The sequence below is a fragment of the Panthera uncia genome (assembly GCF_023721935.1).
Source record: "Panthera uncia isolate 11264 chromosome E2 unlocalized genomic scaffold, Puncia_PCG_1.0 HiC_scaffold_19, whole genome shotgun sequence".
Taxonomy (NCBI): domain Eukaryota; kingdom Metazoa; phylum Chordata; class Mammalia; order Carnivora; family Felidae; genus Panthera; species Panthera uncia.
The window spans coordinates 24,513,543-24,536,305 of record NW_026057588.1 but is presented as its reverse complement, the minus strand read 5'-3'; the positions used below and the strand labels follow the sequence as shown (position 1 = coordinate 24,536,305).

Genomic DNA, 22,763 nt, shown 5'->3' with positions numbered 1-22,763 from the left:
GGCGGAGGGGTTCACTACCCGCAGTAGCCAAGCTGCGGCGGCTGTGTCGGTATGGTGTAGCTTGGCCCGCGGGCAGGCGGCGGGCCGCGGGCGGGGGCGAGGCGGCCGCAAGGGCCGACGCCGCCTGACTGGCTCGGGTGTAGCGGCAGCACGCTGAGGGGGCGTCGCCGCCGCCGGCCCCCGGCGCCGCCGCGGGAGGCCGCGCCCGCCATGGCGGCCCGGGCGGTGCTGGACGAATTCACGGCGCCCGCGGAGAAGGCGGCGCTGCTGGAGCGGAGCCGCGGCCGCATCGAGGGCCTGTTCGGCGTGAGCCTGGCGGTGCTCGGCGCGCTCGGGGCCGAGGAACCGCTGCCCGCGCGCATCTGGCTGCAGCTCCGCGGGGCGCAGGAGGCGGTGCACAGCGCCAAGGTGAGTCCCGCTGCCGCCCCCGCCCTCCTTCCGCGGCCCAGCCCCTGGGGCCTCGTCTCGGCCGGGCTCCCTGGGCGCCCCCACCCCTTTTCTCCCTGCTCCGTGTGGGTACGCAGCGAAGCGCCGTGGTTAAGAGCGCAGTCTCCAGAGTCCATGGACCCGTGTTCTCAGCTCTCGATCCATGTGACCTTGGGCTAGCGGTTCAATCCCGGAGCGCCTCAGTTTCCCCATTTGTAAAGTGGCGAGGGCGAAAGTACCTCTCTCGGAGGGCTGTCGCGAGGTTTGGAGTAGGTGTTATTGCAAAGCGCAGAGCGCAGTGGCTGGCCCGGAGTGAGCGCGCTGCGAATGTTGCCTGTTGTTATCCGCCCCCCGGCCCTCGGGATGGTGCGCGCAGGGCCTGGTAGCTAGGCCCGCAGCCTCCTTGTCCACCACTTCAGCCACCTCTGTCTTCCCAGGCCTCCAGTACAGGGGTTCTGAACTTTTTGGGATTTCAGCCCCTTTTGAGAATCTGACAAAACTATAATAGTAGTAAAATACGCAGAAGATCAAGAAGAGATAGGGATATTTAATAATAGTGTTAAAAAGTATTGTTTCTTGTATTGAGGAACACATTTAATGGTTATAGGTCGTAGGACGAGCATAAGCTGAACACTTCATAAGGATTACCTAATGCAGCCCTTAAAAAATCCAGTGAGGTCGATTTTATTATCTTCCTCTCTCTAAATTAACAGCTGGAGAAACTGAAACTCTGCAAGTGGTGACTCACCTTCTCTCAAAATCAGCACTTCAGACTTATACCTACGCAACACCTTCAACTACTCCCCTTCCTCCCCGAGCCAGGAAACTAGCAAAGCGCAATCCCCCTTCTCACGTATCCAAGTTTCTCCAGGTCTTTCTGTCCAGTAGGTGCGGGAGCCAGGATTCAGACTTAGGGCCCTTGTTCTTGCTACCTGTCTCCCAAATGATGAGCCCTCTGGCTGGGAACAAAATGATCCTTTTTCTGGCATCCTACTTCAGGAATTTCACAGTGCTCTCAGAATTGGATCTGCTGTGACTCCTGACTCCCTCTTAGATGTAAAAAAAAAAAAAAAAAAAAAAAAAAAGCGCCTAAATGCTTTTTGTTTTAATATCTTTGGAGGAGAGGGGACACTTAACTGTGTGATCTTTCTCCATAGCATAACTTACTACATTCTAGATGTTGAATCAAGTTTGCTTTCCTGTGCTTAATTTTTTTCCTAACTTGTAATTTTTAACTTCTGAGTCCCCTCTTGTTTTTCTCCCAGCTGCCAAATTTCTTCACACTCCCCAGGGCTAAAAGGTGTGACATAACTAAGTCTTATTAATGCTTCTGTGAAATCTCTTACATGCACTCATTCCTCTTCATTGCCTTTGCTGCTATTAAGACCTTCATTCTAGGTATGTGCTCCTCCCTTACTTCATTGCCCTCACTCCAGTCCCTCCTCCCCCCTCCCTCCTTGCATTAGACTGAACTGTCCAGGGAAAATCCTTTTCTTGCCCTGGGACCTGCTAGGGCCTCCTGTTGCCTATCTCATTCACTCCAAACTCCTGGAGATTTACAAAACATTTACTAATCCAGTCCCACCTTATTTTCCCAATTCTCTGCCATAGCAACCCTCAAGCTTAAACCACTACTGTTGTCTGACTAGTCTCACTGCTTTTACTGTGTGCTTCACCTGTTCCCAGTTCAGCTTTACTCAAGACTCACCCCAAGTGTAGAAAGTACTTATTTTGCTGTACAGAAAAACCTGGCATGTTATGCTAGACCCTCCCAACTCCAGTTCTGTTGCCTGTCCTGCGACACAGTTTAGGATAAGCTATTTGGAAAAGGTGTGTCTTACAGTATCTCGGTAGTAGGTGTCACCCACCCATTTTATGTTTGCTAGGTGTGTTACTCATAATCCAATCCTCCCACTTGTAAGAAATCTTTTTCTTTTCCCTTGAGACTCATGGGTAAGAGATGAATGCCACAGTTACATTCTTTTGAGTAAGAGGAAACCATTAACTTAAGAATAGGAAAGCAGACTTCAACATCAATATTTTAAGTTGTGGAGGAGAAGGTTTGGGGGAAGGAAGATTTTTTTTTTTTTTTTTTTTTTTTTAAAGAGAGAGTGCAAGCAGGGGAGAGGGGCAGAGGGAGAAAGAATCTTAAGCAGGCTCCACACTAAGCACAGAGCCTGACAAGGGACTTTATCCCACTACTCTGAGATCATGACCTGAGCAGAAATCGAAAGTCTAGGAGGCTCTACTGGCTGACTAGCCAGGCGCCCCAGGAAGATTAAGAGTAAATAGGAATTTTTTTTAACTAGCTGGTAGAGCTTCTGATTAAGGTGAGGACAACTATTCTGGGTCTCTTCAGGCAGGTTACTTTGTTTTCCTGCTTTTAAAATGTTAAATCATGGGGCTCAAGGGTGGCTCAGTTGGTTAAGCCACCGACTCTCAGTTTCTGCACAGGTCACAATTTCATGGTCGTGAGATTGAGCCCCACATTGGGTTCCATGCTGGGCCTGGAGCCTGTTTGGGATTCTCTCTCCCCCCTTCTCTCTGCCTCTTCCTGCATGTGCACTCTCTCTCTCAAAAATAAATATTTTAAAATGTTAAATCACTACATTTAGCTCATGTGAGAGTAGGGGAGAAAATGAGGTTTAGTTAGTTAGGGGTCTATTGGCTAGAGAGAAAGGGGCTACAGGTAGAAACTGACAACATCCTGGGAGGTTAAAAAAAAAAAAAAAAGGCACATCCTCTGTAAAAGTGGCCACTTTTGTGAGAGGAGAAATTTGTTGGCAGAAGCAGCACCTGAGCTGGGCTTTGAAGCGTCATCAAGATTCCCAGATGGAGGTAATTGTGAGCAAAGGCTAGAAGCCCCAAAACATGTGGAGTGTCTTGGTAGGAAGTGTCAGAGCCTCAAGGGACCCAAATGCCAGGTTAAGGCATTGGGCCTTAGAGTCAGTGAGGATTTTTGAGAGAAGGACTTGTCTGAAACTCTACTTGGAGGCAGGAAGACCCACTTGTGGAAGAGACTTTGTTTCAAGCTGGACATGGATGGGTGACAAAAGTTTTCCCTGGGATTTGGCAACTGAGTGTATGTAGGGATTAAGAGAGAGGTTTTAAGCCTTGATGTTAGGAAGGATGGTGGATAAAGTTTGACCTGTTGGTGAGGCCAGGTAGCCAACATTTGAAGAAAACTTATGTGCCAAGAAGTACAGTAACAGTTGCCTCTAGACCTCAAGTAATTCACAGCCTAGTAGGGGACACAAACATGGAAACAAATAGTATAGTATGATACATGTTAACTATTGAAGTATGTGCCAGGTGTTAACAGTAATACAGGAGAGAAAGGGTTGCTCTGCTAAATTGTGTGTAAAGGATGAACAAGAGTTTTCCAGAGGGAAGAGCATGTATAAAATCACAGGGATATGAAATAGTGCCAGTTTATCACTGATTTCCCAAGTGTAGGAGGCAATTGGAGGGAGATGGGCAGAGGTGGAAAGGGGCCAAGTCACAAGGCACTTGGGGAACTGTTGAAGAACATGAATTTTACCAAGCAGGCGGGTAGTAGAGACTCCTGGAAGGGTTGTGAGAACATGAGTGATGCCATCAGATTTACATTTCTAAGGAATGTCTTCACTGAGAGTGTTTATACCCCCAGGTTTGTTCTCCTCAGTGTGGTCCATTGCTGGTTTGTGATGATACAAGGATAGATTGGGGGTGGTTAGCAACTTTTGTAGCAATGTGATATTACCAGTAGGGCCAGATTGTCTGAAAGAGACAAAAACCAGTAGAGGTCATTGTACACAGGGGCCCAACAGGACGGGATTGAGGTAAGTGGTGGCAGGAGTTACGGAATCAAAGAAGGCTGAGGACTGAATTTCAGAGAGATAGTGGAAGTACTGACTAGATGCTGCCTCATTCACAGATCAAGGATGCAATGCCTGGTGAGATCCTTGGAGTCAGGCAATGGAGGCCGAAGAGATCTCAGCCCAGAAAGTGAGAAATTAGAACATTCCTTTAGCTCTAGGAGCTACAAATTCCATGCTCCCTGAGTCCAGGCAGGGAGACTGTACATGGAAGTGGCTGGTTGGTAGGGAGGAACTGGTGAATAAGGTGCTTGTACCCTGTGGGAGAGGGTAACTGCCAGTGCTTAGTATTAGCCACTTACATAGTATGGGCCCAATGATGTCTGAGCTCATTATCCAAGAAAAGCCAGGGGTCTGGGTTTTATAATGTGAAATCTGTTTTGGTTTTTTATGAGGCAACTAATTTATGTTTTAAAAACCATGCATGCTGTGAATTATATCTCAATAAAAATCTTGCATTAATATATTCTTTGAAAAGTATATATTCTAAAAGGCAACCATGTGTGCTAAACAAAACATGTCAGTGGACCAAATTCAGTTTTTTAGGACCTCTTGTTTAGATACAAGAGACGAGATGAGTGAAGATACGCTTTGTCCACTCCCCCCCTCCCCCCAATTTGGGGAAGAGGGTAGTTGAACACCTTAATGGCCTTTAATAATTGTCTCAGTAAAGTAGAATACCAATTCCTGCCTCGGGAGGGAGGGTGAGAGCTTGAAGACAGTGGTGTATGTTAGGGTGGACGCAGCAGAATTTTTGGAAGTGCATTGGAAAAGAACAAAAAAGGATTGGAACTGAAGTAAGAGTCAGGGAAAGTTAGATGGCCTGAATTTATAGTATCACTTGGTCCAGGAATTCTCCAGCAGGTGATGATTTCCCCACTCTGGGTGTTGGTGAAGCCAACACACCAAGCACTAAAGTAATCTAAGGTGTAATTGAACAAGGCAGGATAGGACCCCCGAAATGTTTCTGAATGGTCAGCATTAGCTACGACAATCCAGACATAATACAAGACTTACCTTCTACTTTTAGTGAACTGCCAGCCAGAGAGGTTCTGGCAGGTGAAGGTAGAAGGGGCGTAATGAACTGTGTAAACAGTGTAAGGAATAAGACCTTAGGCCCTGTCCTCTCCTAGACTCATGGAATCATGTAAATAGGGCAAGTTCAGGGAGTATTGGAAAATTTTAAAAGTTGTCATTAGGGAGGAATTGCAGAGATCAGAATCTTGGATACGGAGGAATTCCGAGAAACCAAGAAGTGCCTCAGTGGTCTGTGTATGAAGTAGAAGTATTCCCTTCAGCTTGGAAAAGTGAGAAGATAAAGGGGATGGAAGTGTGAAGCATCGGGAGATAATACATTGATGCGGTCAGCAAGGTCCATAGCAGGGATTTGAGTGCTAAAGTTAGTTGGTTGATTCAGGAGCCTGTCCTGGAGGTTAATAAACAAAAGAAGAGTAATGCAGACAACGGCATGGCTACTTACACAGTTTCTCCATGAACATTTAGGGTGGCAAATTTGCTAACCACAACTGCCCATCAGTTGGTGGTATTTCAGGCATTACCTCATAGCAGTTAGTGGCCACCACGAGCCGTTGCCAGAACACCAATCTGATGGACTTCTAAGAAGAATAATTTGGAGGACTGATAAATCTTATACATTGAAATTACAGTACACCCAAGAAACTATGCTAAGGTAGACTAACATCTGACCCATTTTAATTTGTGAGGGAGAGAAAAAGAAGGGGTAAGAGTGTCATGAAAAGTTGGTGATTATCCTTTATCCAACTTTGAGTTTTAACTTAATGTATTTGTAGCATAAGAGAGGAGAAAGGGTAAAGAAAATGGAAATCCAGTAGAAGTGGCCTATTACTTCCTACATTGACTCATAGGGTTAAAATGGACACTGTATGGTTTCATTTCCTTTTCTGTTAAGAGAGATTGGTACCTGGTTTCATGAATGAATTCTTGAACAGTTGATTTGTTCATGGAGGAAATAATTTGTAGATGTAATAATACTGGGTAGTGACTTGGAGTTTTTGTTTTGATTTTACCAGAAAGGAGAGGTTGGTGGCCTCTTTGCATTTCCTAGAATGATTTTTTTTTTAATGGTGTTTTTCACTATGGTTGTGAAAATCATCTTAAGAAACGGTGGTTTGTTCAGTTTCTTTTTATGGTTAATATTTTGGGGTTATACCAGAATGTCGAAATAAGGGATACTCACACTGGTTATACTGGGGTCAAAGTGACTGCTTATGACCGTAGTTTCCTCTTCCCTCTCTACCAGTAGTATTGTAGGGTTTTAATTAAATCAAGGACAACATCATGTTCTGTGTTGGCTTTTTACTAAATTAATGTATAATTGCATAAAGTATGCAGGCTTGCATTTGAAAAACAAAATTATGGGGGAGGGGAATCCTTACAGTAATTGATTAAAGAACTGTTTTTTAAAAAATAAGTTATGTTATTTGGAAACAACGAAGGAAACTTCTTTGTTTAAAGAAACTGAATTATTTGTATTTGTTATTTTAAGAGGTTCAACTTAGAGAAGGTGTTTTGTTCAGTCTTAGTGCTGAGAGAATTAGTAATTTGCTTTAGTTGATGAATAAGGAGATACATAGTAAATATTTTAGACCTTGTGGACTATACAGGGAATCTGTCTTACACTTTTTTTTTTTTTTTTGCCTTTTTTACAACCTTTTTGAAGATGAAAACAATTCTCACCCTACAGGCTGTACAAAAATAGTTTGGAAGCCGGGTTTACATTGTCCAGAATGTAGCCACTACCACATGTGGCTGTTTAGATTAGTCAAAGTTCAATGAAATTAAATATTCACTTCCTCAGTTGCATTTCAGGTACTTGTTGGCCACATATATCTAGTGTCTGCCAGCATGGACAGTGCAGTTACAGAACATTTCTTCATTTTGTCTAAAAGTTATATTGGACATCACTGCCCTAGATGTGAAATAATCCTTGATTGGGTCACCTAAACAATTCTCTGGTATGACAATGAAAAAATATGCAGCCATTCTTTTACCTTATTTCCTCAGTTTCTATAATTTTTGTTGTGTCCTTTGTAATCTTAAATAACTTCCAAGGTTTACTTTTTTATTTTTAAGTTTATTTATTGTGAGAGATGAGAGAAAGCACAAGTGGGGAGGGGGCAGAGAGGGGGAGAGAGAGTCCCAAGCAGGCTCTGCATTGTCTTGTCAGCACAGAGCCTGATGCGGGGCTGGATCTCACAAACCTTGAGATCATGATTTGACACAACTTAATGGTGTTAAACTACTTAAGATATACAGTACCCCCAAAGAAGTGAGCTAATTTTAGCATCCTTCTTGTTAGAAGATAAAAGACAAATCTTTGTGACTGATTGCCCAGGGATCTTCGGGAAACCCCAGTGATAGTTTATGGGTAAAATGCTTTCAGAGTGGTGTACTGCACAGCAATAGAAAAGAACACATAATTGATACATGTACTACCATGGATGAATCTCAAAGATATGCTGAAAGAAGACTTCCATAAGAGTATATATATTGTATGATTCTATACAAGTGAAATACTAGACAAGGTAAAACATTTTTATAATTATGGTAAAAAATCAGGATAATTAGAACAGAACAACTGGAAGGGGACATTAAACATAGATTGAGAATTAGTGATACTAAGGAATTTCTGTTCATTTTGTTGGGTGCCATAATGACATCTTGGTTATATTAGAAAGCCTATATGTGTATGTGTTTAAACTGCACTTGGTGTCTGACTCATTTGGAAATTAATGATGTATCTAAGGAGTATCCCTTAGTTAACCATTTACTATTAGTTCAATCAAGGTCTTAAAGTTAACTAAGGCTATTGGAAATTATGCTTAATCTGACAGCTGAACAGCATATAACTTCTGATATTACAAGTTGAATATGTAAGCTTGTATTTTTCATAATCATAAATATGACTAATCATTAGTAATATTACCTTATCTGACCAGCAAAGTTTAGGAAGTTCAGATGTGTCTCTTCATAGAAAAAAAATCTTATTTTTAAAAAACATATGCATGCATTGTACACTACACTGATGAAATAGGAAAGGGACACTTGTTTTTAAGTTAGCATTAAAATTATCAAATCAAACTGACCTAAGGATTATTTTTATTACATTCTTGGAATTCTAGGAATACAGATTTATGTAAAAGTTTGTTATTCTCTATAATTATAATTCTCTATAATTAGAACAGAGGTTCTTTAAGAAACTTTTTCATCTAGGGGTGCCTAGGTGGGTTGGTTAAATTCCCGACTCTTGCTTGATCTGGGCCCAAGTCATGATCTCATGATTCATGAGTTCGAGCTCTGCATAGGGCTCTGCCCTGACAGCACAGAGCCTGCTTGGGATTCTCTTCCCCTCTCTCTGCCCCTCCCCTTGCACACATGCACTCTTTCTCTCTCTCAAAATAAATAAACTAAAAAAAGAAACTTTAAAATCTAATTATCTACCCCTGGAGGTAGGAATATATTTCACACTCACACCATGAGAAATAAAGGCTTTTTTCATTTTCTAGATACAAACATTCAGAGAGCTTTCAGTTATGTTCCGTAATCTTAGCTACAGGTCAAAAGTAATCCAAAAACACAAAACTGGTCCAGATTTCAAAAAGGCTGTTCTTTCAGTGGTGCAGAGACGTGTACTGACACAAACAGAAAAACAGAAGACTAAAACCAGATTTTTTTCTTGCCTCATCCAACAGAAAATAGATCTATTATCTACTGACAGATCACCACATGGTCACAGTGTAAAATCAGATTCCTGTAGTCTAGGTACATATATACTAAGGGTATAGTTGAAACTGACCTGGTAGTGTGTACCCACCGGTGCAGGTGTAAAAAGGGACATGTGGCCAAGAACTGTAAAGCAAAAACAAAATCAGAAGACTAAAGAACAAAGAAATACCACTGGTAAAATTCTCTTCCTGCTTGGGATTCATGCTGGAACCCAAAATGAGACATGGTTGGTTTTACACAACTTATGTGGTCCTCTTTTTGAGCCACTCACAGCTCCAAGCAGGTGAGTCCACTTGGATATCTCCATGGGTCCTATAAGCTGGCAAAGTGTAAATTAACAAAACAAACAAACAAACAAAACAACTATAAATGTGACTTTCAGACAGGTAACTCATGAATGAAGGAACCAGCAGGAATGTAAAACTGGTTCAGAGAGCATTTGAAGATCTGAGTATTTATCTACATTAAAAACAGAATAGTGGAGTAAAATTGTTTGATTAGATACAAATTGGCTTGTATGTTTCAGAATAGTATAATCACATTTTTTCTACCAAATGAAGGTAATTGACATCTCTGGTAGACCACAAAAATCTACATTTTAACATGTAATATCCTGGTTCGGGCCTTAATGAATAATGAATAATGTGCCAGACAAAGGTGAATTTCCCAGAAGATTAAATACTCTTTGGGAGGGCCAAAGAGAGTGCTCCATTATGATTAAAAGGCCATCCTTTTTGCCTTATTTAGAAGTATTTAAACTGGGTGCTTGGTGGCTCAGTCAGTTCAGCATCTGACTCTTGATTTCTGCGAGTCCCACGTCAGGCTCTGCACTGATGGCTCAGAGCCTGCTTGGGATTTTCTCTCTGCCTCTTCCATGCTGGCTGGCGTGCGTGCTCTCTCTCTCTCTCAAAATAAGTAAATAAGCATTTTTTTTTTTTTTAAGTATTTAAAACTTTTCTTAACATTATGCAGACTATTAAAATGGAACCTTACCCCCGCTTTTCGTCATTTTGGCCACTTTTCTCTTACAGTGTTACCCACATCGTTGATACTAGGCTGGATGTCAACCTGTGTTCTCAAACTTCGTAATTTGTTTGAACGTGTATTTGTTTTGACATTTATTGATTAGTTCTGGGTTTCTCAACAGTGGCACTATTGGTATTTTGGGCAGAGAATATTTTGTTGTGGGGGGTTGTACTCTGCATTGTAGGATGTTTAGCAGCATCCCTGACCTCTGCCCCCAAGATGCCAGGAGCACCCCATCAGTTCTAAAAACCAGAATGTCTCCTGACATTGCCAGTGCCCCCAGGAAGAGCAAAATCATCCCTGGTTGAGAACTGCTATGTTAAATAACCAAGGCCAGTCCCCGCACCGTCTAGTAGAATTGTGATAAATGATGTAGTTCAAATAATGAGATAACTGTTGTGTGTAGGAAACACTAACATCTCCCCCACCCCATTTTTGGAATGTGATTTTTGGATGAGTGTAAGGAAGGAAATGTTAAATTAGGCTGCAAAAATTAGAAAATGTACCAAAATCCAAGCTACAGAGGACTTTGGATATGGTTATGAGGATCTTGAATGATTAGTTGTATTCAGTGAGGACCTTTAGAAAGTTTTTGAGTAAGGAAGTGAAACCGGTGTGCTTTCACACGTCACTGGGGTGTTATGTGATAGAGGGTGTCCTAAGGAGTGTAGTGTGATAAGTAAGACTGGCAACAGAAAGAAGGGTTTAGAGTTGGTTGCAGTAATATTCATATGAGACAAGATTTGTCAAAAATTGCATGTGATGAGAAGAAAAGAACGTTTTGAATCTAGGCAACTGTGTTTCAATTTCAAGGGACCTTGGACCAAAGACAAGTGGGCTCTGATTCAGATAATTAAGTTTGAGACACTTGTGGGATAGTCCAGTAGAAGTGCCCAGGAGGGGATGGATTGTCTGCAGCCTTTCCAGTATTAAGGGCTAGAGATGGAAATTTGGAATTATCACCATAGATGTAAAAGTTACGGTTGGAACCTAAATAGTGTGTGAGTATAATTGAGGGGAGTGTACCAGGATGGAACCTTGGGGAAGGCATACATTTAAGGTGCAGTAGGAGATAGCAAAGGATTTAGGGAAGTAGTGAAAGATAAGAAGTAGACAGCTAGTGGTATCTTCAAAGCTTGGAGAGGAAATAACTTGTCAAGGAGAAGCTGGTCAATGATATGGTGCTACAGAGATTCCTAGTAGGAGATTGCAGAGAAGGGCCCTTTGCATTTGACATTAATTGTTATTGTTGGCATTTGAGAAAATGATTTCAGTTTGAATGGGAGCAGAATCCAGATTTCAGGGGGTTGGCAGTGAAATGGAGTTTAAGCTACTTTTTTCAAAAAAGTGTGAAGATGAAGACAGAGATGAAGCAGTCCCAAGCATAGGCAGTGGGGCTACAGGAAGTGTTCTGTGGGGTCAGGGAAACCAACACAGGTTTGTAGGTGGGCAGGGATGAGTAAAAAGGGAGTGATGAATGAAGACCTAGGAAAGGGGCATAGCTTTGAAACAGAAGGAAGGAGAATGAATTCATGAAAGGTAGAATTTTTTAGATGAAAAAGGAGAAGCAGTTGAAGGGCTTCACAAATGTTGGCCTTTGAGCTCTGATGAAATAATTTCTTTTACTGAGAGTGAAAAGAGTGACAGAAATGAAGTTTTGGGACCTGAAGACATTATTTGGGTAAGAATGAAGAATAAATTCATCAGGAATGCTGAAAGTTTGGAAGCTGTAGAATTTCAGAGATTTACAGGTGTAATGGGGATGAAGTCTAGGGTAGAGACTGAGTGTGGCCTCTGGTCCTGTTTCCAGAAGTATACTCAGAGTGAGTGTGCAGGAAGTCCTTCCCTTCGGGGTTGTTAGGGCACCCCTCCTGGGAAAGAACTTGGTAGACATTTTAGAAATGAGATTGAAGAGAAAGATGGAACAAAAAGCAGATGTTAGAAGTGCATTGGGAAAATGGTTAATATGGTTATTAATAATTTTATAGCAATATTGTTAATATAGATAGCCAGATAGAGACCTAAATGGACTTGTTACAGATTTGTAGATTAATGATATTAAAAACGCTTGTTTTTTCGGGGTGCCTGGGTGGCTCAGTCGGTTAAGTGTCCAACTTTGGCTCAGGTCATGATCTCATGGTCTGTGGGTTTGGGCCCCGTGTCAGGCTCTGCTGACAGCTTGGAGCCTGTTTCAGATTCTCTCTCTCTCTCTCTTTCTCTCTCTCTCTCTCTCTCTCTCTCTCTCTCAAAAATAAATAAATATTTAAAATGCTTTAAAAAGAAAGCTTGTTTTTTCTAAGGCTTGTAAGGTGTTTCTAACTTATACATAGTCTGTAGGACTCAAGTATCATTGTCTAAAAATCATATTACTCCTACTTTCTTTTCTCTTAGAGATGATATACAGCACCATTTATTCAAAAGTCTCCTAAATATAAGAAATCTTTAGAATCCAGAAGTATGCAACTAGAGATGAGAACTACTAGTCTGAACCGTTTTGGAAATCTCTCTATAATGTATCAAGAGCTTCCTTGCCTGTATGGTTTCTTTTTCTTCCATGATTTGTGGTCCACTTGAGTATCTTCTGTTATGTTGTGCCAGGGTGCAGTTATGCTCCTGGCAGCTGCCAGAATGTGTTAGAGCCGTGCTCATCCTAGCTGATCTTGAGTTGCTATGGCTTTTAGCCATTATGTCTTCCTCAAATTTGTTTTTGCACCTGTGCTGTCAGTTGTCATTTGCTGTTACGTGCTCTACAGGTATGTTATTCCTTCTACACTTTGAATCAGCTGCTTCAAACCATTTGTGACCAGGAGACAAGCTGACAAAGCCCCTTACATGTGTGCCTGTAATAAAAGATAGTAGGTGGTGAACTGTGGTGTCGAGAAACCTTTCCCCAAACCTGCGGACTCTTGAATAGCTACTTTGATCTTTTTTGTGTTTTTTTGTTTGTTTGTTTTTTAATCTACGTTCTCAATGGCACAGGTTGCCAGGAGCTTCTGTGTGGATTCTTGAAACATTACAGTAGAGTTGAGAAGAGCTGAGTTTGTAGAAGGTAGAATAATAGAAAGCATTTTGCTATATGAAAGGGAAGTTATTATTGTATGTATTATATGCTTCCCCCACCCTTTTTTTCCCTGAAAAGCCTGAATAAAGTAAAACAGAATATGAACATTGCAGGATAGGAGAGACAGTTTTTGATTAACATTTAAATGTTCCAATACCGAATACAGCCAAATGCAAAGGATGGGTATTTGGGTCCACAGATGCTTATCAGTGCAACTGATGGCCAGACATCTAGAATGTAGTAATACTGTACACTTGTATACTTCATTGTTCACTTCTGAACTTGAAAATAAAAATCAATTGTTGCTACTTAGTAATTCACAAGAGTAAATTATTAATGAAAAAAATGAGTCTGGATCTCGGGATAATTATCCATTTCTTTTGGGAGTACACACATGCACAAAGTTTTGTGCTTGTGAAGTTTTGTGCCTGTTAGTACAATTCTCCCCCAAAACAGTGCAGTTAGTCTTGCAATAGTAGTTTTAGTTACTTGGGGGATAATGTCAGCTCTGCTTGTATTGGGCATTTCTCTGCCAGTCTTCCTGATGCTTACAAACTGAAAGCCACAGGAACGCTCCTGAGGCCCTCTATGATCTCAGAAGATCCAATTTTTACTTGATTTTTTTTTCTCTGAAAAATAGTAATCCAAATAATATCTGGATGTATCCCTGAGTATATCGCTTGCTGTGAAACGATTGTGTAAGCAATGAAAAAGTATATTGATTTGTTTGTAAATAACACATCAGGTTCACAATTTTATTTTGTGTAGGTTCAAATGTATAAAATTAAATTTTTAATAACATATGGGCTTTATGATTATCATTAAACAAATTACATATTGGAAATCTACCGTCTCAATTTTGCTGTGAACCTATAACTGCTTGAAAAAATAAAGTCTGTTTTAAAAAATTGAAATCAGTGGGGGGTGGGAGGGCATTTTTTGGGATGAGCACTGAGTGTTGTGTGGAAACCAATTTGACAATAAATTTCATAAAAAAAATAAAAAATTGAAATCAGGATTATCACTAGTCTTGCAGCTACCTGTCTGTCTCAGCATCCAGTTTAATTTAAATTTTTTAGTTGCATAGGTTTGAGAACATCCTATATCATACAGTTAATTAGTTTTAGCTCTTCTTGCAGATTATACCACTCCAGAAAAGTAACAGAAATAATGGAAAATGTTTGTTTCAAAGATAAATCACTCATAATATTTCATAACTGCTAACATTCTTATATGTCAGAAAAGAATCAAGCTACAAATTAGGGCCAGGGCACCTGGGGGGCTCAGTCTGTTAAGCGTCAGACTTTGGCTTCAGGACATGCAGGATCTTGCATTTCATGAGTTCCAGCCCCGCGTCAGGTTCTCTGCTGTCAGCACAGAGCCCACTTTGGATCTTCTGTCCCCCTCTCTATCTGCCCTTCTGTGGCTTGTGCACACCCTCTCTCTTTCTCAAAAATACATACATAAACATTTAAAAAATAAAAATTAGGACCAAAGCTCTCACTAATGGCATCACAGGATGGTATGCATCTACTTAAAATTTTTTATTAAAATTAGGAAGTAAGGAGTATACCAAAATAATATATGCACATGATTAAAACAAAAAATCAAGAAGTACTGAGGGTTTTTATAAGAAAGAATAGCAGTCCCTTGCTTCTGTCCCTTCCCAACTTCCTAAAAGCAATTACTTTTTACTGTTTTAGCTGTTTGTTTTGATGGTTATGTAAATAATTATAAAATACGGCTATTTCTTATTTTAGACACTATTCACTTTCTTTAAGATAGATGAGCTGAAACTACCCCCATTTTCCCATTTGCTATGGTCTGAATATTTGTGTTCTATCAAAATTTGGGTAGTGAAATCCCAGTGCCCAATATAATGGTATTAGGAGGTGGGGCCTTTGGGAGATGATTAGGTCGTGAAGGCAAAGCCCTCATGATGACATTAATGCCCTTGTAAAAGAGGCCCAAGAGAACTCCTTTGCTTCTTACACCACGTGAAAATACAAGGAGTCTGCACCCTAGAAGAGAGCCCTCACGGGACCACACTGGCACTCTGATCTTAGACTCCTAGCCTCCAGAACTGTGAGAAATAAATTTCTATTGTTTCTAAGCCACCCAGTCTGGTATTTTGTTATAGCAGCCTGAATGGACTAAGACACCAATATAATCATCTTGTTTTTAGCTAAACCAAGAAATGGCGTTCATATAATTATGACTTATGTAAATATTACTGCAAAGCCCAGTACTGTATTACATTATGTTTTCCTTCTGATACAGCTTATAATTTTTCCTGTAATTTATCTGCCCTGTTTTTCATCTACTTGTGAAATAAATACATCCCTAATATCATACAAATACTCCTTTATATCTGCTATTCATTGAACCTCCTTTTCTGGGAGAATGCCACTTGAGCCACTTTTCTTCCTCCACTCAGCTAGTTTCTCAGTTTGTTTGCTGCACAACTATAGTCTTTGGACTTCTATTTGCCAGTCTTGGATTGAATTTACTAATTACTTCATCTCCCTTATTTCTGGTGGCCTTCATCTTCAAATATTTTTTAAGAAAGCAATGCATGGGACTAATTTTCTCAGCTTTTAGCATGTCTAGAAATGTCTTTAATGTGGATGGTACAGAATTATAGATTGAAAATCATTTTCCCTTATAATTTGAATGCACTGCTATCCTTTTCCCCCCAGTCATCCAGATTTCCTGTTGAGAATTTCTCACATTTTGATTGTCATTCTTTTATACATGCCCTGTTCTCATCCTGCCCCCAGGATTTTTTTCTTATGGGCCTTTAAAAAGTAATCATGCTTGAGGAGCCTTGGTGGCTTAGTTGGTTGAGCATCCGACTCTCAATTTTGGTTCAGGTTATGATCTCACAGTTCATGAAGTCAAGCCCTGTGTTGGGCTCTGTGCTGACCACATGGAACCTGCTTGGGATTCTCTGTCTCCCTCTCCCACTGTCTCCCCGCCCCCCAATCTCTCTAAATAGATAAATAAACTGTTCAGAAAAAGTAATCATGCTTGGATATTCTGTGGACCCTTCAAGGTGGGATCTGTGTGCTTTAGTTCCCAAACAAGATTTGATGTAATTTTTTCACTAATTATACATAAGGTCTTGTGTATTTTAGCTCCAAGAAGTTATTTTTTGTTGTTTCTTTATTAAATGCCATTCTGATTTTTTTGGAATGTCATTTATTTGGATTTCTGATATCCTGGATGGACCCTTAAAGTTTCTTTTCCCTCACAGTTTTCACTTCCTTGATTTGTGGTACTTTTGAAGAGATTTCTTCCATTTTGTCTTTCACTTCTTCTGTTGACTTTTAATTTGGTCATGATATCCTTAATTTACTAGTACCCTTATTTTGATTATTTGTCTCCTTTTTTAGCATCTTGATTCCTGTTACATGAATTCATTATCATCTCATATCTTTTTGAAACCACTAATTAAAATTTTGTTGAAGTTTTCTTTCCTACCTTGCGTTATCTAGTTTCCTCCAGTTTTCCTCTATTTTATATCCTACTTTATTGGTTTCTTTCATATTTGAGATTTTATCCTGATGTGGGTGTTTTTTTGTTTCATATGGAATCTGAAAAACCAGTTGGAGGCCTTATGTGTGGGCAGGATTTGTTGTTGATAGGTGGGCTTTACCTTGGATCAATTCAGGAGTTAGCCCTTGTTTGAGAGGATATTTGTTCTAGAAGCCTGGAGAAACCTCTTCTTTCCAGGTTGGCTAATAGTTGCTGGCATTCCACTGAGTGGGTATGATCAACATTTTCTCAACCAGTGGCTGCGCAGAAGTCTAAACGGTATTTGACTCGTGAATTTAGCCATGTGCTCACTTATGCTAAACAAGCAGCATTACTTAAATATTAACAGACAACAAGGAGGTTCTGATTCTGAGTAAGATAGAGCAAGTGTACTCTACCCTGTCACTCCTACTAAATTAGTTATAAAACCTGGACAGAATGCATGGAGTAGCTATATGAGGACGCTGAAAAGTAAAAAATAGACTAAGGAAGAAAACCATAACTCGGAGCACCACAAAATCGGTGGTGAGGTTGCCATTTTTTCCTGTCTTTTGTCCCCCAGCCTGAATTCAGTGCAGCTCAGTCTGCAAATGGAAATAAGCACCAGGGCCTAGAGAGAGCAGTAGGAGAAGCTGGCTAGCTTGGACTCCAGGGGCAAAAGAGGGAGCGCCTAATAGAAAGCAAAGGCCATTTTTTTCATTCTAAGGCACACCAGCTTCCAAACAATCCAGTGATGGTGGCAGTGGGAACTGGTAGGAACCAAAGTTCTAAGGGAGAACTTTCCTCTTCAATTGGTGGTGTTGTGGTCCTAAGAGGATGGAGCCAGCCTTAATACTTTTACTTTCTGTGTCCTTCAGATGACCCAGGCACAGCTGCAAAACTACAGGGCAAAGGGGGGTAATCAAAGTCCCAGCTTTCTAACTGGAGGATTGAAAAAAGAACCTCAGGGAACCAGAAAGCACTAGAAAGAGGGAAGAGGGAGCAGAGAGGGAGGAGCTCAGATAAGTGACTCCATAAAATTTGTTGATGACCTCCTGGGTTTAATCCCTAAACAGCGCATGTGGATCTACTTTTTATCAGCATAACAAAGACTTTTGATAACTGAACTAACAGAAAAACCACCTTCTAGGCCCCTGACTGGCCTCTGGTAGCACTCAAGTGGGCTGATACAGGTAACACTGCAAAGACTTTACAAACTGAATTGATGCTACAATCATAACTTACTGAGCACTGGTTACAGCTTGCAGCCTAAATCTAACTAGATCAGTTACCTGCTAGAACAGAAGTATCAACACTCATCATAGGATTTAAATAAGACTCAGAATCTCATAATATTCAAAATGGATACAGCACAAAATTACTTGGCATGTGAAGAACAAGGAAAATATCAACTGTCATGAGAAAGGAAAATATCAGCTTGCATGAGAAAAGACCACAGACACCAATGCCAAGATAGCAAAGATGTTAGAATTATCTAACAAACACTTTAAAACATCTATTATAAAAATGCTCCAACAATCACAAATACTTTTAAAACTAATTAAAAAATAGATTCAGCAGAGAAATAGAAGATACAAATAGAAGAACCAAATTGGAAAGGTTAGCGCTGAAAAATACAATAACCTAAATAAAATTTCACTGGATAGGCTTGATTTTAAAATGGAGGTGACAGAAGAGTCAGTGAACTTGAAGATAGAAGACAGAAGTTATCTAATTTGAATGAGAGGAGACAAAAGAGTGTGGCACTAAAAAAAAATTTGGAGAAACAATGGCCGAAGACTTCCAAAATTTTATTTTAAACATAAAACTTAAGAAGCTCAGTGAACACAAACAGAATAAGCTCAAAGAATTTCACACCTAGACATGATAACCACAGTGCTGAAACTGAAGACAAAAACTATGAAAGCATCTAGAGAAAAACACATGTAGGGTAGCAGCAATTAGAATGAGTATAGGTTTCTCATAAAAAACGATAGAGGCCAGAAAAGTGGCACCTTATTTTTCAAGTGGTGAAAAAAAGAACCAAAAATTCCCTATCCAGTGAAGTTATCCTTCGAGAATGAAAGTGAAATAAAACATAATAAAAATTCTTGGTTGAAGAAAAACTAAAGTTGTGAAATCATTGCCAGTAGCCTTCACCAAAAGAATTGGTAAAGGAAGTTCTTCAGACAGAAATGATAACTATCTGGGTAAATATAATAGATTACTTTCTCCTCTTGAGTTCTTTAAAATGAGTTAAAAACAGTTTATAGTATTGAAAACAATTTATAGGGCTGAAAACAATTTATAGTATTGTCTGATGGGATTTCAAACATATATTCATATAATTTGTGAGATAGCTATAACATACAAGGGAAGGCAGAGAGACTAGAGACCAAGGGTAAAGGATGATGGTGGTATTCTAAAATTTGTACCTGCAGGATTTTAAGTTAGGGAAGTGACTGATGGCCCAGAGAAGTCAATGCAACTGAAAGAAGATTTTGATGATTTACATTTCCCAAGAGAAGGGGGCATACATCACCACACTGGGCTACAGGTAAAGCATCAGAGTTTGGTCAGGAGACAGAAACAGGAGCAAGGGGGAAAGAAAGGCAAGGCGGGACAGGATAAACAGTTTAAGATTGGCTTGTTTGGATAATTTCAGTGGGCTTTCAGACATAGGGTCTGCTCTTAGTTGTCTGGTTCCTGGCCCAGGCTTGATACAAGGTAGAGGAAAAATTGGCTTAGTATGTGAGTTAGATAAGGAGATGGGCATGGGGGCACAACACTGGATCAGACAGTCTGCAAAGGAAAGGCATGCTCCAAGCAAGTGGTCCACCACTGCTAGAAAACACAGAACACTGTGAAAACACAGAACGCCGGGAGATGAAGTCTCTATTCAGGTCTGAAAGTCCTCCTACGATGTCAAAACATTATAAGATATAAAAAAATAAAAAACATGAATAGTGCAGATGGTAAGGTTTATACATTCTCAAAATAATAAAATATTGACTTTGAAGTGGATCAGTTATGTTATAATTGATAGCATAACTACTTTAAAAACTATATAAAGAGATACAGTAAAAAAAATTTCAATAAATAGGGGTGCCTGGGTGGCTCAGTCATTAAGCATCTGACTCTTAATTTTGGCTCAGGTCATGATCTCACAGTTTGTTAGATCGAGGCCCACATCAGGCTCTGTGCTGACAGCAAGGAACCTGGTTGGGATTCTTTCCCTCCCTCCCTCTCTGGCCCTCCCCCATTCACATGTGCTTGCTCTCAAAATAGATAAACATTAAAAATGTTCAATCAATAAATTGTAATACTAAAAAATGTTTGTATAATGCAAAAGAAGGCCAGATTGGGGGAAAAGGAATTAAAAATAGGGAACAAACAGAAAACAAGTAAATGGTGGACTTAAATCCAAGCAACAATAATTTCATTAAAAGTGAATTGTGCAGGGCCCCTGGGTAGCGGTTGAGCATCTGACTCTTGGTTTTTGGCTCAAGTTATGATATCACTGTTTATGGGATCAAGTCCTACATAAGGCTTTGTGCTGACAGTGTAGAGCCTGTTCAGGATTCTCTTTGTGTCTCTGTCTCTCTCTCAAAATAAATAAACTTAAAAAAGGTAAAGTCCCAAACGTTTAACAACAACAACAGAAATGTGAATAGTGTAAACACACCAATTAAAAGTCAGATTGTCAGAATGGATTTAAAAAATATATAACCAAACTATATGATATCTTCATGAAAGTTATTTTATATATAATGATACAGGTAAGTAAAAAGGAGGGTAAAACATACTGTGCAGTTACTAATCAGAACAAAGCTGGAGTGGTAATATTACTGTCAGACAAAACCTTCAGAGCAGAGAGGAATATGTACATAATGATAAGAGGATCCATTCACCAAGAAGACATAAGAGTGCTTAACTGTGTATATTCCTAACAGTGGAGCTGCAATATATGTGAAGCAAAACCTGGGAGAACTGACAGAAGAAATGGACACAGTTATAATTGGAAACTTCAGCATTCTCTCTCAACAGTTGATAGAACCATCAAGAATATAGAAAAACTCAACAGCATCATCAACTGGGCTCAAATAGATGTTTTTTTTAACACTCTGCCCAGCAGCAGCAGAATACATGTTCAAGTGTCCACAGAACATCTATCAAGATAGACCATATCCCAGGCGATAAAACAAATCTCAACAAATTTAAAAGAATTGAAGTCAGGGGCACCTGGGTTGCACAGTCGGTTAAGTGTCCAACTCTGCTCAGATTATGATCTCACAATTCATGGGTTCAAGCCCTGCGTCGGGCTCCCTGCTGTCAGCACAGAGTTCGCTTTGGATCCTCTGTCCCCCTCTCACTCTGCCCCTACCCCACTCTCGCACACACATGCGCTCGCTCACTCGCTCTCAAAAATAAACATTTTTTAAAAACTTGAAGTGTGTTCTCTGATTACAAAGGAATCAAACTAGATAGAAATCAGTAACAAAGATAACCAGAAAGTCTTCACATATTTGAAAAGTAAACAACACTCTTGGATATTGAATAATTTCAAGAGAAATTTCAAAAATAAAATAACTTGGGGCGCCTGGGTGGCTGTTGGTTAAGTGTCTGACTTCAGCTCAAGTCATGATATTGCGGTTCGTGAGTTCGAGCCCCACATCGGGCTCTGTGCTGACAGCTCAGCCTAGAGCCTGCTTCCAATTCTGTGTCTCCCTCTCTCTCTGCTTCTCCCCTGCTCCTGCTCTGTCTGTCTGTCTGTCTCTCTCTCTCTCTCTCTCTCTCAAAAATAAACATTAAAAAAAATAATAAAATGAAAATAAAAGTGAATATACAACACATCAGCATTTGTGGGATGTAGCTTAATGTAGAGCTGAAAGAGAACTTTTTTTTCTTAAAGTATGTTTATTAGAAAGCGCAAACAGGGGAGTGGCAGAGAGAATCCCAAGCAGGCTCCACAGTGTGAGTGCAGAGCCGGACGTGGGGCTTGAACCCATAAACTATGAGATCATGAGCTGAGCCCAAGTTGGACACTTAACCAACCTAGCCACCCAGGCACCCCCTGAAAGAGAAATTTATAACATGTTATTTTAGAAAAGAATAAAGTCTTAATCAGTAGGCTTCCACCTCTTGGAACTCGACAGAGAAGAGCAAAATAAGTGCAAAACAACAGGAGGCATAGTAGAAGTCCACAAATTTGAAAACACAGAACGATAGAGAAAAATCAAGGAAATAACAAGCTTGTTCTTTGAAAAAAAATCAATAAAATTACCCTCTTATCAACCCTGAAGAGAGAAGACATAAATTACTAATATCAGGAATGAAACAGGGTATCAACTGTAGACCCTGCAGACATCAAAAAGATAGGGAAAACCAACAGCTTTACACATATAAACTTGACAACTTAGATGAAATTGGTCAATTCCTCAAAAAGTACAAACTACCCTAATGTACCCAACATGAAATAGATAATTTGTATGGACCTAACAGCTCTTAAGGAAATTAAATTAATGACTTGAAAATTCTTGTAGAAGAACTCTCCAGGCCCAGACTGCTTAACTGGGAAGGTCTACAAAATGTTTTAAAAAGAATTGAGGCACCTAGGTGGTTCAGTCGGCTAAGCGTCTGACTTTAGCGCAGGTCATGATCTCACCGTTCATGAGTTCCAGTCCCACATTGGGCTCTGTGCTGACTGAACTCAGAGCCTGGAGCCTGCTTCAGATTTTGTGTCTCCCTTTCTTTCTGCCCTTCCCCCTCTTTTCTCTTTCTCTTTCTCTTTCTCTTTCTCTTTCTCTTTCTCATTCTCTCTCCCCCTCCCCCAAAAATAAAACATTTAAAAAAATAAAAAAAGGAAAAGAACATCTGGGGCCCTTAGGTAGATCAGTTGGTTGAGTGCCCGACTCTTGATTTTGGTTCAGGTCATGATCCCAGGGTTGTGGATTTGGAGCCCCACACTGGACTCTGCATTGAGCTTGGAGCCTGCTTAAAATTCTCTCCCTCTGGCTCCCTGCCATATGTGTGCGCACGTGTGCGCGCACGTGCTCTAATAAAAAAAAAAAAACAGTTCAATATGTCTCTTGAAGGGAAATGCAAGAGAA

General features: G+C 40.3%; 1 protein-coding gene across 1 annotated transcript in view; it reads left to right on the top strand.

Annotated features, from left to right (window-relative positions):
* Nucleotides 1-61: 61 nt before the first annotated feature.
* N4BP1 (NEDD4 binding protein 1) overlaps nucleotides 62-22,763 on the top strand; it is a 49,591-nt gene continuing 26,889 nt past the window's right edge. Inside the window, exon 1 of the mRNA XM_049622358.1 lies at nucleotides 62-408. Within this exon, the coding sequence (XP_049478315.1) occupies nucleotides 211-408 (198 nt within the window). The 5' untranslated portion in view covers nucleotides 62-210. The remainder of the gene's footprint in view (nucleotides 409-22,763) is intronic.